General features: G+C 42.4%; 1 protein-coding gene across 3 annotated transcripts in view; it reads right to left on the bottom strand.

The window, feature by feature from the left end:
• Positions 1–27,692, bottom strand: part of GNPAT (glyceronephosphate O-acyltransferase) — a 169,316-nt gene that overhangs the window by 25,013 nt on the left and 116,611 nt on the right. For all 3 annotated transcript variants that reach the window (XM_033936353.1, XM_033936355.1, XM_033936354.1), the window contains 3 exons: positions 18,651–18,791; positions 4,847–4,946; positions 466–559 (listed from right to left, as the gene is read on the bottom strand). In XM_033936353.1, coding sequence (XP_033792244.1) covers positions 466–559; positions 4,847–4,946; positions 18,651–18,791 — 335 coding nt within the window. The remainder of the gene's footprint in view (positions 1–465; positions 560–4,846; positions 4,947–18,650; positions 18,792–27,692) is intronic.

Raw genomic sequence — 27,692 nt, 5'->3', positions numbered from 1 at the left:
TATTTTATTACTTCCATTTGTGCATCGCACATAGCTATACAAGCTCTTGGCGACATTACAGAGGAAAGTGTTAGAAGAGGGTAGAGAGGACTATGGAGGGCAGGAAGGAGTGGAGAGGAGAGAAGTATGTAGAATATTTCATAGAAATTCCTAACTTTACAGATAGGAGCACCATCTATGTAAATGATATGTAAATGAATTAAAGTAATATATAAAAAGAGATGGGACCATGGAGGGGATTTGCAAGATTGGTGACCCTTGGCATAGAGGATAACAAACTATTACCCTAGAGCTGAGGCTGAGGTTGACATAGGGGGATGGAGAAGGGAAAAGGGGACAGATAGCAGGATGGCAGAAGGGGCTTTTACTAGGGCTTATACTAGGGCTGAAAAAGGGGACTTGGAGCTAACACCAGACCTAGGAACATATTTTTTAAAAAGCAAATACCACAGGGTAAATACTTACAACTGTATTTTCTTCACAACACCTAGTCGCACAAAAGTAGACAATGCATTGTTCTGCATGTCGCGAGACAATGCCTCATAGCACTGTGTAGCTCCTACAAAAAAAAAAAAGTACATTTCAACTCAGCATGTGGCCTTGAAATATAGTGCCTTAAAACATTTTAGGTATGTTTTAAATTATTTTTTTATTTATAAGCATTTACATAATTATAAATCATGCAATTCACTTCTACAGAAAAGTAAACCAGTAGTTAAAAAGTCTTACAATATGCATTGCTTGTTTCCTCTGCTTTCAATTACTACAAATGTTAATGCAGGCAATTAATCAAAGTCATTTTATTTTTATCTTAAATCAATTAAGAACTGAAAAGTACAGGTCTTAGGAAGGTCTCACACAAAAGAATGGATATCTGAATTATATTTTAATGACTTTATCGACAGATTGGTTTAATAAATTCTATGGCATAGAAATGTCAATCTAATCAGTGCCTGAAAGGATAAACAGCTATCTTTATCCAGAAAGAATGTATATAATCCATAGGCATCAACCTGAGTTTTCACTTCAGTGGTCAAGCTAGTATGCCTCCCATCTATCCTAATTTTGCATTTTACTTTTTCTTTTTGCAAGTTAATTCATGATTCATTTTGAACATAAATGTAAAATAAAGTTAAATTAGGTCTTGCCTGATAATTTTATTTCCTTGAGTCTCTCTGAACGTTTAGGTTTGTGCCATCCAATCAGTACATACAGAAACTAATGAGCCAGGCAGTATTTGAACAACAAAGTAGTGGACAAGTATATAAAAGAAAAGGATCTCACCCTCTCAAAAAAATAATAATAATAATTCAACAGACAAGTATGAATCCAGAAGCCTTCCCTCTAATTTCTTCTCTGACATCAGAAGGAAGGCTTCCAGGTCAGCTATGGGTAGTGTGCTAGGAGTGCTTCACGCTGCTTTATGGAAGGGCGAGTGCGGCTAGAGGGCAGGAAAAGGAGGTGCACTAAGGTACTCGAGCCCTTTGAAGTGTCTCTGACCTGGGGGGGCCCACAGGAACTCCACGACCCCAAGGGGGAGTCCCACAGATTACTATCATCCCATAAGGCTCTCTAGTCTGAACTGTCATTCCCTGAATTCCTGTTTGACTGACAATCAGAGTCAAGGAGGAGCTCTGCTTTCATAGAAGCAGCACTCTGAGGATTCTTAAAGCCATGCACCGAGGATCGCTCTTCAGCAGACCTAAATTGCATAGTTTGGCTGTGCACATATGCCTGCCAGAGCAGATTAATTGACTCTGGGGTAAAGACCTTATTAGGCAACTTTCCTTCCCCTTTAGAAGGGAGGAGACGCCTCTTTGACTGCAGAGCCTTTGAACCAGTTTGGCACACCTTGCCACTGTTCTGGGGCTTCTAGGGAAATTTTCGCTCCCCTAACAGGCTGAAAAGCCAAGTGCTATGCCCCAGAGGCTGCGTGGGAGCTAAACTTGAAGTTCCCACCTCCCCACTTCGCTCGACATTGCACAAGGGAGCTCTTCCGCCGCTTATCCCTCACAAACAAGGCATGATTATAGGGGTTTTAAAGTCAGAGGATTCCATCCCTGGCACTTTGGAAGCAAAAGAAGGTGTTGTGGAAAAGTTTGAGAACTTGGGAAAATCCAAGATGGCTGCCACTGGGGAATTTCAGTGCTAAAAAACAGCTTAAAAGTCACCTCAGGGCTGACCAAAAACCTTTAAAAAAATAAACAGGATTTTAGGGGAAGGGGGGGGACTAAGGTTAAAAACAGTTAAAAACAGCTTTTGAAGACACCCCCCCCTGATTTTTCCCACAGGCTGTCACAGCCTTACTCACAGACCATGTGCTGGGGAAATGCTGCCTACTTCAACTCCTCTCAGGTGTAGCTACTCTAGGAGAGGCCCTCTGCTTCCATTCACTCAGCCACCTAGCTGGGATCTTCGGGCTGCTGGTTGGACCTCCAATCAACCTCTCTAGACCCCCCTAGACCTCTCACAAAAATAAGGAGGGGGGGAGATGGAACTCAGCTGGCACCATGAGCGCCCCCGAAGGAATACTATTAACATCTAAACAACCTGCACTTTAGCCCCTGATCAAGTCAAAGGGGTGAGCAAACACCAGAGGAACAGACCCTAAGCTCCAGTAATCTTCAGGAGACTGGTCCCTGAAGTATACACCTGCAAACTGCAGATTTCAATTCTGCTCCTCTCCACACAGGCAGAGTAGACCCTTATGAAAGGGGATCTCTGATTTCATGGAAAAGACCACAACTAGAACATAAAACTGCAAAACTAACATAAAATAAAAAAGAAATAAACCAAGCAGATCAAAAGACACCTTTCATGGCTCGTCTGCTTTTTAACATATCAATGATCTAGAGATGGGAATAACTAGTGAGATAAATAAATTTTCTGATGACATGAAGTTGTTCAAAGTTGTTAAATCAGAAGAGGATGGTGAAAATTTGCAATAGTCTGAGCATCAAAATGGCAGATTGACATTTAGTGTAAGCAAGTGCAAAGTGATGCATGTGGGAAAAGGAACCCTACTTGATGCAGAGTTCCATATTAAGAGTCACTGTCCAGGAAAAGGATATAGGCGTCATCATTAAGGATACGTTGAAATCCTCAGCTCAGTGTGCAATGGTGGCTGAGAAAGCAAACAGAATATTAGAAATTATCAGGAAAGGAATGGAAAACGAAGATAAGAATGTTATAATGCCCTTAAATCGCTCCTTGCACTTCAAATACTGTGTGCAATTCTGGTCGCTATATCTTAAAAAATATATAGCAGCATTAGAAAAGATACAGAGAAGGATGATAAAAATGATAAAATGGATGGGACAACTTCCCTATGCAGAAAGGCTAAAGCAGCTATGGCTCTTCAGCCTGGAGAAGAGATGGCTCAAGGAAGATATGATAAAGGTCTATAAAATATTGAGAGCAGGATTTTCAAAAACCCGAGTTAAAAAGCGACTGTCTGAATCCAAAAACACGAGACATTCTTTAAAAAATCACGCCTGGAAATAAGGTCGGCGGACAGTAGCAAAGATTTCCTAATTTGCATATGCCCATTGCTGATGGGCACATGCACAGAAAAAAATGCTACTGTCAACACCGCTGTAAAAAACAAAAACATAGAAACAGCAGGAGAGATGCCCACACTCTCCTGCTGTACTAAAACCTTGCCACTACTAACCCGACCCCTCCCCTGCAGCAGGAGAGATGTTAAGCTGATACACCCGATCAACACTCAAGAGGCTCATAATTGAAACTTAAATACGTCTAAAAACCCACCCAAGTCAGCACTTGGATGATCTAAAAGACAGATCGTCCAACTACCGATAATTGAAACAGCTTTGTGGACCTATCCAGGGACAATGTAGGCCTCTGAATCCTACTATGTGCCCAGATCTGAAATGGGCATTTTTGGAGGAGTGGTTAGGGCAGGATGTGGGCCGACCTAGACTAAGTCGTCCTGCAGGGATAATCAAAGGTTTGACGAGACTGCCTAGGCGAAATTTATAAGTTGTAAGTTATGCGATATAAAGACATGTGCCCAAAAGGTACTGAAAGTGACCAGATAGCCATTGCAGAGACAAAGTAAAGACCCCCACACACTGACCCCGTTGCACCCCCCACAAATTTTAGAAAAAAAAACATACATACCTGCTTCCGGAACATCAGTACCTGGCATAGGAAAGCCTAGTAGAGCTTCACAGAAGTAGCTTAAGTAGTCTGGGAGGTGGGCTTGTGAACTACAGAGAGGAGGACCTAGGCCCATAAGCCACTCTAACCACTACATTCATGATGGAAAATGTGAACCCACCAAAAAAAAACAAAACCCTACTGTACTGCCAAATAGGTACCACCTGCAGTCATAAGGGCTATTGGAATTGTAGGTATAGTGGGCTTTGGGGGGGGGGGGGGCTCACCATAATCTATAAGGGAGTTCTGGTTAGATGTTTATTTGGCACCCTTTTTGTGAAGTCACAGCAGTGCCCTGTAAGGTGCCCCACTGCTCTGTTGCCATATCAGGGTGGCCAGTCCATCACAATACTGGCCTCTCCCAAGTCCATAAGGTCTTGTTCTGGGCGTTTGGGGCTTGGATGAATTTTTGGTCAAGAATATGGTCTAAAGATAGACGTAGTGGCAGTCTGGACAATCAAACGCCTGTAAGAACAGATAGACTATTTTCGAAAAAGGGAATAGTTTAAACATACTTTTTGAGAACGGCACCAGTAAAATGTCCAACTTTGAGCGACTAGCATCCTATGTCCAAATCAGACTTAGACATTTCTTTTGATTATGGCCCTCTAAGTTTAGACTTTCAAATTATTTGTTTCATTGCACAGTATTTAGAAAGCTTTACCTGTTACTAAAAGCTGAGAAACAAAGTTTTGGACTCCAGATGAGAACTGTTTTTCTGTGAAGGCCTGGGTCATATCATTTGAGAGGTATCTGCAGATTATCTACGTTAAAAGAAAAAGAAAAACATTTAGGGCCTCTTTTACGAAGCCCATAGAGATTTAAAGAGCTTCGGGGCCATTGCTGCGCAGCTTTGTAAAAGAGGCAGTTAGTTCATGATTCAATGCATTTAGTTCTAAATGGGTCTCAAAGCAAGTGTATACATCACATAATTATGAATACCATCTTGAACATAAAATACAAAATAAATCGTTAACATACTGAATGTAACTTAGATTGATGTAAATAATCTTACAAAAAAAAACCCCAGAGGATTAATTTTTTTCCCTAAAATCTGTTAATTTACCTCAGAATAAAGAACTTACTGTATAAACTCAAATATAAATATAGATTTTTGGACCAAAAACATGGCATAAAAATGAGGGTCTCTGTTTATATTTGAGTCTTCCCTCTCTCAGACCCATTGCAGGCCTCTCCCAGGGCCTACCTTAAGCCCTGCTGGTTCAGTGGTGAGCAAGGACAAGAGCGATCCTCCTATTCTTCTGCACCATGCAGTTTCACTACTCAAAATGGCTGACACGAGTTCCCAAGGTGGTTGCTATGTTCATATTCTGCCTTGTCTTGAAGAGATTCATCCAAAGCAGTTACACTGAATAATAATCAGGTATTCAAGTATTTTTTTTATCTGTCTCTGAAGGCTCATAATCTAACTGTGGTACCTGGGACAATAATAATAATAATAATAATAACAGTTTATATACCGCAGGACCGTAAAGTTCTATGCGGTTTACAATAGTTAAAAAATGCTACAAATTAAGCAAAACTTACAAAGATTAAGAACTAGTAACTGAGCACCCTAAAGATCAATTATTGTGCAATAAGATTAAACAAATCAGCTACCTAATTACATCAGAACAGATATGTTTTTAGGTGTCTCCTAAATTCCCCATAAATGTTAGTAAGCAGAAGCAATTGTTCCAGATCTTTATCCCATAATGCTGCCTGATATGAAAGAAGATGTTGATGTTTTTTAAATTTACATCCTCTAACCGGTGGAGAGACAAAATTCAAGTGTGAGCTTCTCTTATGTCTATTGGTTGAAAAAGAGAAAAGGTCACTTATATATTTAGGGGCTAACCCAATAGTACCTTAAAGCAAAAACAACCTAACTTAAACTTCACCCGCGCCTCCATCGGCAACCAGTGCAGAAGCTGATAGGAAGGTGTTACATGATCGAATTTCTTCAGTCCAAAAATTAACCCGACTGCCACATTTTGCACCAATCGTAATCGCTGTATATTCTTCTGGGAAATTGCTAAATAGGCAATATTACAGTAATCAAATTGACTTAGTATAAGGGATTGTACCAAAATTCTAAATGATGAAACATCAAAATATTGACTGAAGCTTCCAGAGAGTAGTAAAACTCTTTCTGACCAGAGAGTCCAACTGGTCTTCTGTGTGCTAGATTGTTGAACATATTGTGTCTTGGACTTCTCTTGCAGACACTAAATGGAGCTGCATCCATTGCTTACTTGCACTTCTAGGCAAGCATCATCTTTCATCCTCTCTGATTCTAGACATGTTGCAATCTTTATTTAGGTTTTTGTTTATCACAGAAAAGCGTGGGCTATAAGGGATTTTAGAATGCCCAGTGTCCCCCCCCTTCCCCCCACATAGGAGATTGAGAAGCCTGTATCTGTTTTGCTACAGGAAGATAGACAGTCAAGAGTCCTAAGCCCTGAAAGCCTGTCCTTGGACACCACAGAAATGACATTACTCCTCTACTACTGGACAACTTGGGATTCTTTTCAACTTGAAGATTTGTTGTCTCAACAAAAGAATTATTTAAACATATTATTGTATGTCAGCTTTTAGGAAAACAGAGCCTTCTTTCCCCCTTATCTTTGAACATTTTTTAATGGTCTACTATTTTAAAAAATTATAAATTGTAACAAATTAATAAAACACACTTTTGATTTTATAGTCCCATAAATGTCAGAGAATAATGAACTTCATTATAGAAGGCAGAAAGTTACTTTTGATTGGACTCACTGAAATGGTATTATACAATGGCAGGAAAATGCTTGCCCTTTGTCAAAATATGGAACAAAGTAGATTAGTTTACTAAATTGTGCCTATGCCATCTGTTTGGATACTAGCTATTAGAAACTTTCTAGGAAATTGATGAATTCAAGCAGTATTTTTCCAATTGAACAGCTCCATCACCAGCAACTTCCCTGCATTTTTTTATTTTTGTGAAGTTTGCCTTGTTAACTTTTGTATGAAAGTTAAGTACATAAATACTTAAGCATCACCATACTGGGACAGACCAAATGTCCATCAAGCCTAGTATCCTGTTTCCAAACAGTGACCAATCCAGGTTACAAGTATTTGGCAAGAACCCAAAGAGTAAAATAGATGTTATGCTGCTTATTCCTAGAATAAATAATGTATTTTTCCCAAGCCCATCTTAACAATGGGTTATAGACTTTTCTTTTAGGAACTTGTCCAAACCTTTTTTAAACCCTGATAAACTAATGAAAAATTAGGCTATCATCTTTGATAATCTTCATTCTGTAAATCCACAGAGGAGTCAATACGACAGGAGATTAATCCATTCCTGTGAACCGGGTTTTGCAGAAATCCACACATTTTTCTCTCATGTGCTCCTCCTACTTAACTGAGAGCAACAAAGCCCCCTGCAGTTCAGACCAAAAGCCAACCATCCTTACTAGAAGAAAACCAGACACAAAATGGGGAACCTCCCCGCAAACATGAAATGGTTCTGCTCTGCAAGATATAAGAAACAATTTAACAAACAGATTAAATGAAAACCAACAGGTGTGTGCCACTAAATACCTCCCATCACCCACCCACTAAATACCTGCCATCAGGAAAAAGATGTATTCGAACAATAAGAACGATCCTCCACAGAACCCATCTGCTGGCTGGAAGATCCTCGGGCCCAAAGGGAGAGACATAAGAACATAAAAATAGCCTTACTGGGTCAGATCAATGGTCCATCAAGCCCAGCAGCCTATTCTCACGATGGCCAATCCAGGTCACTAGTACCTGGCCAAAACCCAAGGTGTAGCAATATTCCATGCTACCAATACAGGGCAAGCAGTGGCTTCCCCTATGTCTTTCTCAATAACAGACTATGGGACGTTTCCTCCAAGAATTTGTCCAAACCTTTCTTAAAACCAGCTACGCTATCCGCTCATACCACATCCTCTGGCAACGCATTCCAGAGCTTAACTATTCTCTGAGTGAAAAATATTTCCTCCTATTGGTTTTAAGAGCACTTCCCTGTAACTTCATCGAGTGTCCCCTAGTCTTTGTAATTTTTGATTGAGTGAATAATCGATCCACTTGTACCTGTTCTACTTCACTTAGGATTTTGTAGACTTCAATCATATCTCCCCTCAGCCGTCTCTTTTCCAAGCTGAAGAGCACTAACCATTTTAGTCTTTCCTCATACGAGAGGAGTTCCATCCCCTTTACCATCTTGCTCACTTTTCTTTGAAACTTTTCTAGCGCCACTAATCTAATCTAATCCTTAGGTTTGTATACCGCATCATCTCCACGTTCGTAGAGCTCGATGCGGTTTACAGTAGGAGAAATAGGAAGGAACTACAACAGAGGGTTAGAGGTAGAAGTGTGAAGAAAATTTAGAGGACTTGGGATGCCAAGATATAAGAGTTTCCTTGATTCCTAAGTTGGAGGGAGACTTACAGATGTTTGCGGTAAACTTGAAGAGAGCTCAAGTTCCGAAGAGGGGAGGTAAGGTTGTTCCAGAGCTCAGTGATTTTGAAGTGGAGGGAGGTCCCTAGCTTTCCTGTGTGGGAAATGCCTTTTAGCGAGGGGAAGGATAGTTTTAATTTGTGGGAGGATCTGGTGGTATTAGGGTTTGAGGAATTCCAAGAAAGAGGGATAAAGGGAGGGAGGATACCATATAGGATTTTGAAAGTTAAACAGGCGCATTTATAGTGGACCCTGGCGATTATCGGAAGCCAGTGGAGCTTGGCCAGGAGCGGGGAGACATGGTCAAATTTACTTTTAGTGAAGATGAGTTTGGCCGCGGCATTCTGAATCTGTTGGAGTCTGTGGAGGTTTTTCTTAGTTAGGCTTAAGTAGATAGAGTTGCAATAGTCCAATCTGGAGAGGATGATGGATTGGACAAGGAGGGTAAAATGTTTTTGATGGAAGCAGGATCTAACTTTCCTCAGCATGTGAAGGCTGAAAAAGCATTTTTTACCAAGGATTGGAGGTGGTCGTTGAAGGACAATGTGGAATCAATGATGATCCCCAAGACCTTGCTCGAGAATTCAAGCTGCAGAGAGGAGCCAGAGGGTAGTGGGATGGAGGTGGGTAGGTGATCTAGCTTTGGACCGAGCCAAAAAAGTCTTGTTTTAGACTCATTCAATTTCATTTGCACAGTGTGGGCCCAGGATTGTAGGTTCATTATACAAGAGGATATGTTCTTAGACTATATCTTTCCATTTGCCTTTTTGGCCACCGCCGCACATTGGGTGAAAGGTTTCATCGTATTGTTTACAATGATACCCAGATCCTCTTATTGGGTGCTAACCCCCAAGGTGGACCCTAACATCCAGTAACTGAATCAGGTTATTCTTCCCAATGTGCATCACTTTGCATTTGTCCACATTAAATTTCATCTGCCACTTGGATGCCCAGTCTTCCAATTTCCTAAGGTCCGCCTGCAATTTTTCACAATCCGCACGCGTTTTAACAACTTTGAACAGTTTAGTGTCATCTGTAAATTTAATCACCTCACTCATCGTTCCAATTTCCAGATCATTTACAAATAAGTTAAATGGCACCGGTCCCAGTAGACCCTTGCGGCACTCCACTGTTTACTCTCCTCCATTGAGAAAAATGACCATTTAACCTTACCCTCTGTTTTCTATCAGATAACCAATTCCTCATCCACAACTGAACTTTGCCACCTATCCCATGACTCTTTAATTTTCTCAGGCAGACGTCTGAGGCAGAAGAGGCAGGCGATTTCAGAGAAAGCCAAGTAGATAGAGGGCGGGTCGTACTGACTCCTCCGTGGATTTACAGAATGAAGATTATTAAGGGTATGAACCTAATCTTTCATTCCGTTACATCCACTCTTGAGTCAGTATGGCAAGTGAAGTATCAAAGCAATGGACACATCTAGGGAAGGACAGAAGAGCCTGCCCTCAAAACTGAAGCCCCAAAAGTGGTGTCAGCCACCACATCCACTCAGTAAAATCTGGTAAAGGTATGAAGAGAAGACCAAATAGTCACCCTACACATCTCAGCTGAAGGGATCGCTCGAGATTCTGCCCATGACATTGCAACTCCTCTAGTTGAATGGGCTTTGAGCACCAGCAACAGCAACCCAAAGCCACACAGAAGGAAGGCAATTTATAGCCTATAAGAGCCAGAAAGCAGCAGTCCTCACCATGGCAGCAAACTAAGGAACCCTGATGAAGGTGTGTTAACCGAAACACAAACCATGTCAGGTCCCTTGGTTTGTTTTTAAGGTGGTATTATTAACCACACTCAATCATTTGATATAATAAATTTAGCCTGCATCATTGTATGTGTTTCTGCAGTTTTCCTTGTTTTGGTTTTGCATCCTTCACTGCAGACCTTTGTTGGTTCTCCCCTTTTGTTTCTTCTTGAAGATGACAATCCAGCCCAAGCGCTGAAGAAGAAACTGTGCCCGTGTCATTTTCAAAATTCTCCTTGGCATCTCCTCTCCATTAATCCCTCTATCTTGGAATCTTTATACATTCTCTTTTGATGTGTCTCAAGCAGTAACACGCGCTGGTCTTCCCATCACGTTTGCGGAGCTACGGATGACGTTCCATCTCTCTCCAACAGATTGGTTTGCATATCGACAACTTCATCATTATTTGCAATCCTTGACCCCGGCGGTGTTGCTGGAGGACATTTACGATAAGTTGCAGGAGGCTATTGGCCTCATGGCCCAGGAACCTATACCTTTGAAACTTTACCATAAGTTCTTACAGGAACAATCCGGTACTTTGGATTGTGTGACTCTGGCCCAGAAATGGACGGCTGATCTCCAGATACCCGTTTCGGACGAGATGATTCGTAAGAGTATCCGCCTGGGCCATGCTAACGCTTTATCTCCAGTGGAACGGGAGAGAAATTACAAATTCATTCTCCGTGCCTTCTACGCTCCGAAGCAAGCGCACCTGATGGGGATTGGATTGGGACATAGCTGTGGTAAATGCACCCAACCTTTGGCAACTATTGGACACATGTTTTGGACTTGCCCATTGGTGTCTTCTTACTGGCTTGAGGTGTTGTCTTGGGTGGCTCACCTCTGGCAATGCTCCTGGCGCCTACATCCGAGTTTTCTCTTCACTTTACAGATTCGGTTACATCCTCCTCGACCGGGATGTTCAGCTTTCATTCGGAAGGCGGTGTTGCTGGGACGGAAGTGTGTTCTATTGCAATGGCTCTCACCCCAGCCTCCCTCCCTTTCTCAATGGAGAGCCTTAATGCTACAACAAATGTTACTAGAACGGAGAGATATTGCTGATATGTCCTCTAAAGCGGGGCAGCTGTTCCGCTTATGTTGGCTGCCCTTTAGTTTAACTTTTACTATATATGTACAGCAAAAAATTTGGGATGTTTAGTATGTAATTGGTGTTTCTCTTTATCATTCCTATTGCTTTTGTACTTTGAGTTGGTTGCCGCTGCTGCTGCCCGGGTTGGGTGGGTGGTGGGGGGATGGGGGATGGGGGGTTGGGTGGGGGGGGATTGGAGTTGTTTTATATTGCAAATTTAGAGTCTTGCTGCACTGTATGATGCTGTGTGTTTTGTTCACTTTAATAAAAATGATTTAAACATACATTCTCTTTTGCAAGGGGTGATCAACAATTTAAGCTATCTTGTCCATCTAGTAAAGGTATCAAAAGAACCAAAGCTTTTGGTCAATCTCTGTTCTTCAAGTTCACCCAACTTTGGAATGATCTTCCACTTTTTTTTACGAAGTTTTAGTTCTCTTTCATCCTTTCGCAAGTCTTTGAAAACACCCTGTTCACCAAACACTTTGGTAATTAATTCCTCTCCCACTTCTGCTATGTTAATATGTTCTTAATTTAATTACTGTTTTATATTTTCATTACCTTATCTAACTACTGTAAACCGAGTCGAGCATTCTTGGATTTAGGACTTGGTATACAAACTAATTAATTACTGTTTTATATTTTCATTACCTTATCTAACTACTGTAAACCGAGTCGAGCATTCTTGGATTTAGGACTTGGTATACAAACTAAGCATTAGATTAGATTAGATTAGCACAGTCTCCACTGCTGTCTTGCAGCTGGGATGGAACATGAATCAACCAATCATCAAGATAGGTATGAATTTGGTCCCCCAATCTGAAAGGTACACCATCACCACTTTGGTGAAGGAGTGGGGGAGCCATCGCCAGCCCAAATGGGAGGCCTGCGAACTGGAAATGGTGCTCGAGAACATGAAACCACAGATACTTGCAATGTCCCGGGAAGATAGGAATATGAAGATGCCGAAATTCCCCAGGAGTTACTGCTGCAATAACCGAGCACACTGTTTCCTTTCAGAAGTGTGGAATGCGCAGATAGGTATCGACGGACTTGATATCCAGGATGGGTCTCCAGTCCTCTGAGTCTCTCTTTGGCACGACAAAGTATAAGGAGTATCTGCTCAAGCCTGATTCATTTTCCAGAATGGGTTCTACCACTCTGATATCCAAGAGCCTTTGCAGGGTAGCTAGGACCTTGGACTCCTTTTCCGATCTCCCAGCTGGGGAGTCCAGAAATAAATACGAAGGGAGATGAAAGAAATATATCTAGTGCCTCTCTCATATAATGTCCAGCACCCATTGATCCGAGGAAATTTGTACCCACACCTGGTAAAGCTCCAACAATCTGCCCCCCCCCAATCTGTGGAAGCACCGTCAGACTTCTGACATCATTGGGATTTCTTGGACATGGGGCTGGGGCGAGACCACCTGTATTCTATAATTCGCTGACCATCCAGTCCCTTTGATGTAAAATGCTTAAGATTATACTGTAACCTATTTGTAACTTGTAAACACTGATTACTCAGTGACTTCCTACCTGTTCTCACCTTGTAATTCGCTGATTGTACAGCTCTCTTTCACTGTAAACCGCCTAGAAGTCACAAGATTATGGTGGTATAGAAAAAATAAAGTTATTATTATTATTATTATCTGTAGTTGTTGTCGTGTTGAAGGTATCCCTGGAAATTCCACTGGGCTGAGGAGCCAGCAGAAGGTCTGGCGAAATCTGCGGGATGAAAATTATGACTCCTCCTCCCAGGAGTACGTCGAGACTTGTTATTCGGAAGGGACTTGGGCAGCAATCTGCAACACTGGCCATGAGGTCATCTAGCCCTTTGCTGAAAAGCAGGAGACTGCTCAGAGTTGCCTTGGAGGCCGAATCCTCAGCCCAGTGTCGAATCCAAAGTATCCTGCAAGCCGACACTGCATAAGCCGAGACCTTACCCAAAACTTTGATGAGGTCATACGAGTCCACTACATAATCTATGCCCTCTAGAACTATTTGGGAACAGGCGTCCTCCTCCACCATTGGCACCCTGCATAGTCTTGTATGACAGGCACGTGCTGCAAAGGAGGCAGCCACAGCCGCTTTAATGCCCAAAGCCACTTCAAAAATCTTCTTTAGGACCACATCCACTCTGTGATCCTGGTAATTGTTAAACATCACTAAGGAGAGCTGTGTGCTTGGTGACCTGAGCCACAGCCAAATCCACTTTGAGCTGCTCAAATACCTGCTGAAATTCAGGCGCCATAAGATAAAGCTTTGCCATTGTCTTAGTCAGCCAGAAAGAGCTCTCCGGAGTATCCCACTGCTCTGTGGCCAAAGCCATGAGATCTAGATCAGTGGTTCCCAACCCTGTCCTGGAGGAACACCAGGCCAATTGCTTTTTCAGGCTAGCCCTAATGAATATGCATGAAGCAAATTTGCATGCCTATCACTTCCATCATATGCAAATCTCTCTCATGCATATTCATTAGGGCTAGCCTGAAAACCCGATTGGCCTGGTGTTCCTCCAGGACAGGGTTGGGAATCACTGATCTAGATGAACAGGAAAGGATATCAGAGCATTATAAAGGCTCATGACAAAACATTGAGTCATGAAGGGCTGATCCACCAACTTCAGTTCCTTTATAGCTTCTGCAATGAAATCGTGGACAGACAAAGACTTAAAGAAGTCTGCGTATGGAGGGGTCATCACCCAGATCAGGGCCCTCCAAAATATCCTGCTAAACAGTGTCACAGAGGGTATCAGCATTGGCCAGGTTGTCAGCAATGTCTTTAGTATCTGTGTACCAAACAAGGCAGCCTGGGTCCATAGGATCCTGGACAGAGACCTCCAACAAAGAAGTTATTGATTTTGCCATTGATGACATGCCTGCCGGCTGCACCACATGCGCTGGGTCTGTAAGATACGATCTACATGAGCAGGATAAATTCCAGGGAGAACCCACACACCGGACCAGAGGCCAAGAAGAGACAGACCCTCAACAAGGTCTAGATGATGTCCCCAGAATCCGTGCACCTGTGCTTCACACCATCACCAAAATCTGACACTTGGCAGAATTTTCGGCCCATTTCACGGACCTATAATGGCTCCCCAGCCCTAGATGTCCCGGGAAGGTAAGACCCAAAGCTCCCGCCCCTTCCCCACATATGCTACAGCACACGGTATAAGGACGCTTCTCTGCTAGAAAACCAGCACAATCCGTACATGAATTTGATGGGTTTTGAGACACAAATTCAACTCAGAAAAAAAAGTATTGATAAAATCCAAGATGGATGCCGCAAGGAAATTTGTGCCAAAAATGGCCCGAATAAACGTTAAAGAAAAATAAAACAAAACAAAACAAAACACTGAAATAGTGTTTTGAGGTGGGAGACCTGAACCCTACCCCCAGAAGACCTAAAAAAAATAAACACTGTTTCTTGACCACCCCCGATTCTCCCATCTATGGCTATAATGGATGTGAACTCAGTGACTGAAGTGCCATGCCTGTCAGCTCTTCACTGTAGCTGAAGAGAGGGAAAGCAGTTTCTGCCTCAGAAATATCTGCAGATGGTCTGATCTTCAAAATCTTCAGGCTGCCAGTTGGACATACCCTGACCAAAACTTTGGCCCCCAAGGAACCTCTCCATGCGACCAGGAGCGGGAAAATGCAGCCTGCACCCAGATACCCCAAGGGCTGTTACTCGGGATACACACAGCCTGCACTTAAGCCTCTGATAAGGTCAGACGTTAAGCTAGCTCTTTGAGGAATGAACCCCCAAGCTCGAGAAGGTAGCACACAGCAAGCTGGCTCCACAGGTCCACACAAGCATCCCTGTGCTGCTGCAGTCTGACTTGCGGAAACTTCTTCCTTTCCCGGCAGACACCCACCTCAAGGGGGTCTCATGGCACTAGAGCCACTGAAATTCAAACTTAGGACAAAAAAAAAAATTAAGAAAAAGAAGCAGAGCAGATCAGATCAAAAGACTTCTGCACAGTTTGCTTGCAGAAATTAAAAACTGCAGGGGGCTCTGTTGCTCTCAGTTAAGTAGGAGCACGAGAGAAAAATGTGTGGATTTCTGCATGACCTGGTTCGCAGGAACAGAGTAATCACCTGTCATACTGACTCCAGAGTGGATATTAACAGAACACCTTTTACTACATTCTTTATCAACAAATTCCAGAGTTTAATTACACGTCAAGTGAAGAAATATTTTTTCTGATTTATTCTAAAATTACTAGTAGTAGCTTAATTGTTTATCAATTGCTTAAAGGGAAAGTATCATGGTTAGTACAGTGGAAATTTGACATTTGCCGATATTTTTCTATTTAAAAATTATAAAACAATTAACAGCCAAGGTGCACTACTAAATGTAAGTAAACTGAAACAGAACTACATAACAGCCAGAAGCAAATGGTGGAAGGCATTCAGGTTAACTCTTAAAACAGCAGCTCACATTTTTGTTAATCCTGATGATATTAAAAAAACATCTGTGCTTAACACTTTTATTACATTAATACACACTTGCAGGCAGCAGCATGGAATGGGTCAGCTTTTTGCCCCATACAGTATTAACTGAAAAGATTGAGGCATGGGGAACTTATATTTGTTTGCTACCCTACCTGCCCAAAATGTATTCTGTTGCCTTTGATTACACCCTGTGACAAAGAGGGTAGTATGTGACATTTGGAGAATGAATGGTTGAAGAAATTCCCTCATCAATAAAAAGAAAAGAACAGATGAACACAGAGCAAAATGACTCATGGAATTCAAGATAGAACTAGAAAGGGGTCAGGTATCGACAAAAAGATATGATTTATTATTGAAACTGGTCAAACGCCAGAACCTTATACAAAGCACCCAGACCTTGTGTCTTGTTTATGTGTTTTCATTAGATGGTAAATTCCATAGTGTAGACATTCTCTTACGTGTATAACTAGAGTATGGCATGTATCTTGTAGCTCTGTATAAATATCCGCTATAATAAAACCCTTAGCATGCACGTGCACTTCAATTTCTGTGTTCCTTTCCTCCGTAGCATGCATGCCTCAGCTGATTTCCTGCCCCGATCTCCGATGCCGGCTGACTTCCTACCTTCTAACTACGCTGCCACTGCTGGGATGCCTCTTCTTCTCACCCCCAGACCAGCAGTGGCAGCAGCTGCATTTTCATCAAGCAGCCGCGGGGCATTTGCTAGGCCGGCCCACTTCAATAATGTGAGGCAGGCCGGCCTAGCAAAAGCCCCGAGGCTGCCTGGGCTAGTGGATGCTGGACAGGGGGAGCAGGGAAGGGGAGCTGCTGGACAGGGGGGAGGTAAAAGGAAGGGAGAAGGGCTACTGCTGGACAGGGGGGAGGTAAAAGTAAAGGGGAAGGGGTGCTGCTGGACAGGGGGGAGCAGAGAAGGGGTACTGCTGGACGGGGGGGAGCAGGAAGGGGTACTGCCAGACAGGGGGAGCAGGAAGGGGTACTGCTGGACGGGGGGGAGAAGGAAGGGGTACTGCCGGACAGGGGGAGGTAAAAGGAAGGGGTGCTGCTGGACAGGGGGGAGCAGGAAGGGGTACTGCCAGACAGGGGGAGGTAAAAGGAAGGGGTACTGCCGGACAGGGGGAGGTAAAAAGAAGGGGTACTGCCGGACAGGGGGAGGTAAAAGGAAGGGGTACTGCCAGACAGGGGGAGGTAAAAGGAAGCGGTACTGCCGGACAGGGGGAGGTAAAAGGAAGGTGTACTGCCGGACAGGGGGAGGTAAAAGGAAGGGGTACTGCCGGACAGGGGGAGGTAAAAGGAAAGGGTACTGCTGGACAGGGGGAGGTAAAAGGAAGGGGTACTGCTAGACAGGGCGAGGTAAAAGGAAGGGAGAAAGGCTGCTGTTGGACATGGGGAGCAGGGAAGTGGTGCTGCTGGACAGGAGGGAAGTAAAATGAAGGGAGAAGGGGTGCTGCTGGACAGGGAGGAGCAGGGAAAGGGTGCTGCTGGACAGGGGGGAAGTAAAAAAAAAGGGAGAAGGGTTACTGGTGGACAGGGTGAGCAGGAAGCAAAGAAAGAAAGTTCTCAGCGCCCCATTGTACTAAAAGTTTACATATCTATTCTAGCACCCGTTAATGTAAACATTAATACAGTGGTACCTTGGTTTGCGACATAATTCGTTCCAGAAGCATGCTCACAATACAAAGTACTCGTATAGCAAAGCAACTTTCCCCATAGGCCATAATGACAACTCGGATGATTCGTTCCACCCGACGCCTGAGCTGACACCCGAACCGACAGTACTGCTTCCCTCCCCCACCCCCCCGAGGCCACTGGTGCTGCTCCCTTGGGAATCACCTCCCCCCCACTGACCGGCCCTGTTACAAAAAGACACTAGAAAGAATACAATTGTTATATTATATCAAAATTAAAATCAACAGTCTCCAAAATACAAATATCAACAGTCTCATGAGAATCTCGGAGAGGGTGAGATCCAGAAGGTCTTGAGCATGCACAGATGCTCAAGGCCCAGCAGCAGTCCAGCAGAAAACCGGCAGCAGGCACTTTCTAACACCGGCAGCGCACAGATAAGGACAGGGTCGGTCAGTGGGGAGGGAAGAGGCGATTGCGAAGGGAGGGAGCAGCACCGGTGGCCTCGGGGAGGAGCGATGCTGCCGGTTCCAGGTGTCAGGTCAGGTGGGGGCTTGCAAACTTAATTAATGCTTGGTTTGTGAGTTACAGTTTGCTCGAGTGTTTTGCCCGTCTTGCAAAACACTCGCAAACCGTGTTACTCGCAAACCGAGGTTTGACTGTATTATAAATAAAGTGACATTTTCAAATTCCCATTTTGCTAGGCCTGAGAATGGCCCTTTAATTTTATCTGAAGTTTTTTTATTTTGGGTTTTTTTTTCCCGATATGTGTTTGTGGCATAGAATATATTTATGTTTATTTAAGATATATTGCCCCTGCATTTTACTGACCTAAGTAGTTTACAATGTATCAAACTAAAATGAAATTAGGTACTTGAGAAAAACCACCCTATCTGAGGCATCTATTACTATTTTGGGTCTTTAACCATGCCAAAAATTTAATATAAGCCAACATGAAACATAGTTCTTCACATCAGTTGTGTTTATTGCAAAAGCATCTAGAAGCCTGTCAAGAAACAAACAATTTCCCAAAGCAAATACATACTTGGTAGCCTTCAGTGAAGGGCTTAAACATGGTTGACAGAAAAGAGACCATGGAATTTTCTCTCTCAGTCACAATGATTTCATGGGCTGTGATTTGAACTGCTTCACACTTGGTAAGTAAGAAACAACCTTCTTCAAAGTCCTGGAAAAAAAAACAACTGCTGGTTGGTAAGCCTTTAAACAGGACAAGTTTAGCACTTTCTGTTGAGCACCAGTACTAGGCCAGCAAATGTAAGAATGAAACAACAAATTCTTTCCCCCACCAACCCACAACTCCATGGAACTCAATACAAACAATTATCTTTATTTTTGGTTAGAGAGAAAAAGGAGGAAAATTTTTCATATCTGCTAAAACCATTGTTTGTTTCCTATACTATGAGCCATCATTCACAGCAACTAGACTCCCCCCCTTCAATCTTAACAGAGTTACTGCAACCATCACCACCCTGCTATTGAATCAGTGCAGCAGTGGGCATAAATGGGAAGTTCTCCGACTGGGAGAACCCCAGGGTTCGGTACTTGGGCCGATCCTTTTTAATATTTATATCAATGACCTGGAAGAAGGAACATCCAGTGAGATCATCAAGTTTGCAGACGATACAAAACTATGCCGGGCAATCAGATCGCAGGATGATAGAGAGAAACTCCAGAGCGACTTGTGTCGGTTAGAAACATGGGCGGAGAAATGGCAGATGAAGTTCAATGTGGAGAAATGCAAGGTAATGCATTTAGGCAATAAGAATAAGGAATACGAGTATACAATGTCAGGTGCAACTCTGGGGAAGAGTGAACAAGAAAAGGACCTGGGTGTACTGATAGATAGGACCCTGAAGCCGTCGGCACAATGCGCGGCAGCGGCAAAGAAGGCAAATAGAATGTTGGGCATGATAAAGAAAGGAATCTCGAGTAGATCGGAGAAAGTTATAATGCCGCTTTATAGGGCAATGGTCAGACCACACTTGGAATACTGCGTCCAACATTGGTCTCCCTACCTAAAGAAGGATATAAAACTGCTGGAGAGGGTGCAGAGACGAGCAACAAAACTGGTGAAGGGTATGGAGAAACTGGAATACGAGGATAGACTTATAACACTAGGATTGTTCTCCCTTGAGAAAAGGAGACTGCGTGGGGATATGATCGAGACCTTCAAAATACTGAAAGGAATCGACAAAATAGAGCAGAGAAGATTATTTACATTGTCCAATTTGACACGGACTAGAGGACATGTAATGAAGCTAAGGGGGGACAGGTTCAGGACTAATGTCAGGAAGTTCTGCTTCACTCAGAGAGTGGTTGACGCCTGGAATGCCCTCCCAGAGGAGATTATTGCGGAATCGACCGTCCTGGGCTTCAAGAGCAAACTAGATGCATATCTCCCTAAGAGAGGCATATAAAGATATGGTGGACTATAAATTACGCCAGGTGTACACCTGGCAGGGCCTCCGCGTGTGCGGATCGCCGGACTTGATGGACCGAAGCTCTGATCCGGAGATGGCAGTTCTTATGTTCTTATGAAACCAGGAGCTGTATGAACTATATATTTAGGATAGCTATCAGCTCTGTTTCCAGTTCAGGGGCAGTGAACTCAAGACTTCAAGGCACCACTAGACCCAGTTAAGCTAAGTCAAAAGCCCGCCCCTCATCCAGAATTTGAATCAGGGCCTCTGAATAGTAGCCTACAGCACTGCCACTGCTGCTACAACTACTATTTATTTTTCTATAGTGCTACCATACGCACAAAGTGCTGTACATTAAATACACAAGAGATGGTATCTGCTTGAATGAGCTTAAATCTAAATATGACAGACACACTGAACAAAAATGGTGAATAAATATATGCAGTTCATGTAGGGAAATACAAAGGGATGAAAAGGTAGAGGCTCAGGGACAACAGGGGAAATGACACACAAATATGGTGCTTTACAAGTCGGTGGGGTCAGGACAAACGCAGCTTTGAAAAAGTAGGCTTTTAGCCTAGATTTGAATACCGCCAGAGACAGAGCCCAATGCACTGAGTCAGGCAGGCTGTTCCAGGCATATGGCACAGCAAGGCATAAGGCATGGAGTTGGGAGTAGAGGAAAGGGGGACAGACAATAGAGACTTGCCTAATGAATGAAGTTCCTGGGATGGAGTATAGGGAGAGATATTGAGGAACTGCAGAGTGAACATACCCATATTTTTCGCTCCATAAAGAATAAACCCAATAAAGTGGAGCGAATACCCATACCATCACCCTCCCTTTGTTACCTTATTTTAATTTTGGTGCCCTCCCTCGCTGGACACAGCTGTCTCTCGAGCGGCACACAAGGCTGCCTGCCTGGTCGGCTAACGCAGCTGCCTCCTCTTCCCTTCTGTAGTGGCACAGCAGCGCACAAGGCTGCCTGCCTAGTTCCGCACCGCTTCCGTTCTCATAGGGAAGTAGCGCGGGACCAGGCAGGCAGCATTGTTCGCCACTCTGCCACTACAGAAGGGAAGAGGAGGCAGCCGCATCAGCTGACCATGCAGGCAGCCTTGTGCGCTGCTCTGCCGCTGGAGACAGCAAATCCTGCTTCCCACACACTCCCCGCGGGCCAAGTATGAGCAGCAACCATCGGAACTGGCAGCCGCTGAGAGTTGGCATGGCGGCTCAGCCCTGACGAGAGCAAGTGGCTACATTAACAGCAGCAACGGCGGCTGGTTCCGGCCTCCCACTCATCTCCCTCCCTTCCCCCAAGGCAATGCTGGGCGGCACATCCGGGCCTCATTTGCCTCTACCGCCGCTCCTCCGACTCCCTTCGAGTTCGGGCAGGATATGGATGAATGGGCCCGTCAAGCTGCGCCGGAGGAACTATAATGTACAAGGGAGAGGTCGGAGGGGGTACGGGGGGCCCTGCCTGCCTCAGGGTGGGAGGTGGGGGTGAGGAGTACAGGAGGAAGGAAATGAAGCTTAACATGGGGAGGGAAAGAGACAGAGCAAAGAAATGCTGAAGGAGGAGGGAGCATAGGGACAGGGACATGGAATAATGCTAGAAATGGGAGGAATAAAGATACAGAGATGTGATACTTAATGGAAGGGGAGGAAATGATATACATGGATAGTGAAGAAGAGAAGAAAGATTGCCTCAGGGTGGGGGGCCCTGCCTGTCACTAGGCCACTAGGCCTGCCTGCCTGCCCTGTGCCCTGTCCCTACCTACCACTAGACCACCAGAAGGGGGACAGGATGCAGAGCCTGGCAGGGAGAATTTTGGTTCAGAATGGGTTTTTTTCTTGTTTTCCTCCTCTAAATCTAGGGTGCATCTTATGGAGCAAAAAATACAGTACTTGTAGATCATTAAGGAGAGTTTAACTGTATGCGGAAACAGACTGGGAGCCAATGAAGTGACTTGAGGAGAGGGTTAATGTGAGCATAACACTTGTGGAAAATAAGGCGCGCAGCAGAATTCTGAACAGATTGAAGGGGAGAGAAATGACTTGCCACTGAATCAACAGCCTGGCTCAAAAACCTCCTTTTAACATTTATTCACTTACAAATCAAACAAGACAAATGTATGCAACATTTTCAATAAGAGGAATTTCTGTAAAAAAAAAAAAACCCACAAAAACACACATTTTTAAATTTATAAATTGTCTATCTTTAAAAAGCTCTAGGCAGTATACAAAAGACACTAGAAAGAATACACTTGTTAAATTATATCAAGATTAAAATATCAACAAACTGCCAAGATGCAATTAATTAATAAATCTTAACACACAACCATGCACAGTAAGGCAAAAATAAAATATGATTTATACCTATAAAGCTGACCTTCCCACCTTAGACATTCACACATACATAGCATGGGCCAGACTGCACTAAATTGCCTGAAGACAAGCAAACCCTAAAAGCAATTATCTTTTTAGGAATGAAGAATCAGAACAAGAGATATTTAATTTATATTTTGCATTTCGCTCAAAGCTGATCACAATCTTTGCATCAGCAAAAGAGAATTTCAATACTGCATGTAAATACAGAAATGGATAGAATTTTTTATAAAATATGACATAGGCATCTATTAAATATCTTCCATGGGATTAAAATTATAAAGCACTTGCAAGATGGAAGTTGCAGAGGTGCCTAATGCTGCTGCAACCCCTGCAGAGTCTAGAAGATATTATTGAAAAGTGCACTAGGCCTGCTAGTTTGCTGGGGAGAAAGATCAAGAATACTGGGAATGAGTGGGGGTTTAGAGAAAGGGAATGTATGAAGACAGGATGGGGAAACAGAAGAGGGGTTAGAAGGGGAAGAGGAATGGAAGAGGGCCCAGGCCACAGTAACAAGCGACAAAGAAGCAACTTCAGGGTTTTTTTGACATGATGCTGTCAACACACTTGGAGTGGGGAAAATGGAGGAAGGTGCTGCTGGCATCTGCCAACACTCTGGAACTGATTGGCCTAATACTAAGGCTATTATAAAGAGCTGTCCCAAGAGAAATATGAAATTTACCATTTTGGTTTCTGAAATTAATACAGATTTAAAAAGATAAAGAGGATGTTCTAGATAGAAAATGGTACTTTTGAAAAAAGTGTTTAGGTTAGGGATGCAAGTTAATTGCAGTTAATTCTGCATTTTATGCATTAATCATTACCATATTTTTCACTCCTTAGGGCACACTTTTTTTCACCCAAAAGTGGGTAGAAATCTCAGTGTGTCTTATGAAGTGAAGGTACAAATTTTGTTACCCTCTCCCCCGTACCATTGTAAAATCCACCCCTACCGTCGCACCACCTTTCTAAATCCACCCACCCGCTGCCGCCGCACCATCTTTTAAAAAAAATAATAAACCCCCCCCCATCGCCGTTTACCTGGTGATCCAGCGCCCTTGTCTTATTTCCCGGCCAGCGGCGAAACATATCAGCGCAGATGTCAGGAACAAGCTTTACGCTCTCCCGCTCGGCCCCTTGCTGCTTTCTGAATGGCTGCCCTAGGTTCTTGCAGGACTCCTGACCTACCACTAGACCACTAGAGAGGGGACAGGGTACAAGGCACACCATTTGGTTCAGAATTTTTTTTTTTGCTTTTCCTCCTCTAGAGGTGGGTGCATCTTATGGTGCGAAAAATACGGTAATTGCAATTTTAAAAATTAATCACATTTTAACATCTCCTGTCTCCTCCAAACATCTTATCTGCTGTCCAACTCCCAACCCCTGTCCTTGGCACAATCCAGTATCTTTCCCCCCCACAATTACAATTCAATATCACCAGCCTCCCATGCTGATCCACCTTAAAGATGGTCTTTTGTTGCTCCATAGTACCAGAACTCCACATTTCCTGCCTGCAGCCTGGTCTAAAGTTTTCCCTCTGACCCGTCCTGCCCATGCAGAAAGTAATGTCAGAGGAGGTGAGACATGTCAGAGGGAAAGCTTTGGAACAGGCTGCATGCAATGTATCTGCAACATAACCACTGCTGGGTACCAACAGAAGACCACCTTTAAAATACATCAGAACCATGGGTAAGGAGAAGAGATTGAGCTGTACACCCACAAGCAGAACTGAAGGGGCTACCAGTAGACTCCAGGGCTGAGGAGGTGCGCTTCAGCAGCCAAAAGAAATGTCACTGGAGGGAGGGAGAGGTGTTGGTCAGAGAAAAGGGAGATAGAAACATGACAGTAGATAAAGGCCAAATAGCCCATCCAGTCAGCCTATCCACAGCATCCACCATCTCCTCCGCTCCCTAAGAGATCCCACATGCCTGTCCCATGATTTCTTGAATTTAGACAGAGCCTTTGTCTCCACCACCTCTACCGAGAGACTGTTCCATGCATCTACCACCCTTTCTGTACAAAAAAGTATTTTCTTAAGATTACTCCTGAGCCTATCACCTCTTTATCTCATTTTATGCCCTCTCACTCTGGAGTTTCCTTTCAACTGAGACTTGCCTCATGTGTATTTACGCCACTTAGGTATTTAAACGTCTCTTAACACATATCCCCTATCCTGCTTTTCCTCCAAAGTATACGAATTGAGATCCTTAAGTCTGCCCCCGGACACCTTATGATATAGACCAGTGGTCTCAAACTCAAACCCTTTGCAGAGCCACATTTTGGATTTGTTGGTACTTGGGAGGACCTCAGAAAAAAAATAGTTGTCTTATTAAAGAAATGACAATTTTGCAAGAGGTAAAACTCTTTATAGTTTATAAATCTTTCCTTTTGGCTAAGTCTTAATAATATTGTAATTTATAGCTAAAGAGACATATGATCAAGAAATTGTTTTATTTTACTTTTGTGATTATGATAAACATACCGAGGGCCTCAAATAGTACCACTGATGTAGACCAATCATTTTAGTTGCCTTCCTTTTGACCAAATCCATCCTGTTTATATCTTTTTGAAGGTGTGGTCTCCAGAATTGTACACAATATTCCAAATGAGGTTTCATCAGAGTCTTATACAGGGGCATCAATACCTCCTTTTTCCTACTGGCAATTCCTCTCCAAACATCCATCTAGCTTTCGCCATCGCCTTTTCAACCTGTCTGGCCACCTTAAGATCATCACATACTATCACATCCAAGTCCTGCTCCTCTTTCATGCACAAAAGTTCTTTACCCCTTAAACTGTACTGTTTCCTTGGGTTTTTGCAGCCCAAATGCATGAAGTTGTATTTCTTACTACTAAATCGTAGCTGCCAAATTTCAGGCCATTTCTCAAACTTCACTAGGTCCTTCCTCATGTTATCCACACCATCAGGATTGTCTACTCCATTGCAGATTTTGGTATGATTCACAGTGACACAATTCTTACCAGACAGCCCTTCAGTAATATTGCTTACAAAATTAAAAAGAACAGGCCCAAGAACCAAACTTTGAGGCACAACGCTGGAAAACATCCCTTTCCTCAGAGCGATCTCCAATGACTACTACCCTCTGTCGCCTTCTGCTCAACCAGTTACTGACCCACTCCATCACTTTGGAGCTCATACCAGTTTATTTATTAAAGTCTCTGCGGAACACGATTAAAATATTTGCTAAAATCTGAATACCCCACCATCTAGCACACTCCCTCTAGCCAATGCTCTGGTCAACCAACCAAAGAAATTGATTAGATTTGTCCATTCCAGAAACTTCACTATTCTCCATTTTTTTTTTTTCCATTATTTTTTATTTTCAAATTTTACATAAAGTGTACAAAATATTAAAATACAATTGATAAATACATAGTATCACTTTTATATCTAATACATTATATATCTAAGTTTGATTTTCCCCCTCACCCTCCCCCCACCCTTTTATTACTTTAATATATAATATTTTTAATTTTCAAATTTTATATAAAATGTACAACATGTTAAAATACAATTGATGAATATTCAATAACATTTTTATATCTAATACAATATATTCTAAATAAATTTATCCCCTCTCCCTCCCCCCACCCTTCTATTACTTTTCATTCATATATTTCATATTGTATAATATATTATAACATATTATGTAGAAATTATTTTCTTTACCCCCCCTTTATGTGTGTCATGAAAAAGATCTCTAAAAGAAGAGAAGAAGAAGAAAAATCCTACTATTTATTCATTACAGTATTTTACCAATGGCCCCCATATTTTTGTAAATTTAGTATATGTCCCCCTTTGTATTGCTATTGTTCTTTCCATTTTGAATATATGACATATTGTATTCCACCAAAATGTATAATTTAGGTTGTTGTAATTCTTCCAGTTATTAGTTATATGTTGAATGGCAACCCCTGTCATAATTAATAAAAGCTTGTTATTTTCTGGTGAAATTTGACTTTTTTTCCTCATCATCATTCCAAATAATATTGTGTCATATGATATTGCAATATGATTTTCCATCAATTTATTAATTTGTGGCCAAATTGAATTCCAAAAAGTTTTAATATAGGGACAATGATATAATAAATGATCTAATGTCCCTGGTTCTAGATTACAGTGCCAGCATTTATTGGACTTAGAACTATCTAATTTTTGCAAACGTGTAGGGGTCCAAAAAGCTCTATGTAATAAAAAGAACCAAGTTTGTCTCATAGATGCTGACACTGTACATCCCATTCTCCAAGACCAAATTAATGGCCATTGAGATGCATTAATCTGATGTCCAATCTCAATGCTCCAAATGTCTCTTAGACCATTTTTTGGTTTTTTATTCAAATATCCAGATATTAATTTATACCATAATGCGGCTTGATGTCCTAGGAAGTCTGCTTGAAAACATAAGAACTTTAAACTATATTGATTATTTAATGTTTTCCATTCAGGGAACCCAACCTGAATGGCCTGCTTCAATTGCAACCATTTAAAACTTTGTGTTTTATTAAGACCAAATCTATGTTGCAATTGTGAAAAATCCAGCAGTTTACCTTCTGAAATAACATCGTCTAGAGATCTAATGCCTGCAATAATCCAGTTCTTCCAAAGGATTTGAGCTCCGCCTATTTTGATCTTGGAGTTTATCCATATAGATTGATTAGTTGATTTGTTTATTGGGATAGGTGTTAATTTATCAATAAATCTTAGCGTTTTCCAAGTATCCATTAATATTTTATTTTCTCTGTATCTTCTAGGTATGTTAATACTTGGCAGATGAACTAAATTTAGGGGAAACATAAGGCGCCATTCCAAATATAACCAATCCGGTGCATTATCCATAAGTTCTGGGAGGATCCAATACATACCCTGACGTAGAATATAGGCTTGATGGTACCTATAGAAATTTGGAAAATTTACCCCTCCCTCCTTAATTGATTTTTGCAAAGTTACTAAAGCTATTCTAGTTGTTTTACCAAGCCAAAGAAATTTTGTTAAAATGCTATTAAGCTTTTTATAAAAGGACCCCTGAAAATATATAGGTATCATACTCATTTGGTAGCAAACTACAGGTAATATCATCATTTTAATAGTTTGAACTCTTCCCCACCAAGAAATATGTAATGGGTTCCATTGTTCACATAACTCCGTAACTTTTTTTAATACATATTTTTCATTCTCTTTTACAGTATCTTCAATTGTATTTTTAATTTGAATGCCAAGATATTTAAATCCTTCTTCTTTCC

This window comes from Geotrypetes seraphini, chromosome 3 (genome assembly GCF_902459505.1).
Source record: "Geotrypetes seraphini chromosome 3, aGeoSer1.1, whole genome shotgun sequence".
NCBI lineage: Eukaryota > Metazoa > Chordata > Amphibia > Gymnophiona > Dermophiidae > Geotrypetes > Geotrypetes seraphini.
This window is presented reverse-complemented; position numbering and strand designations above follow the sequence as displayed.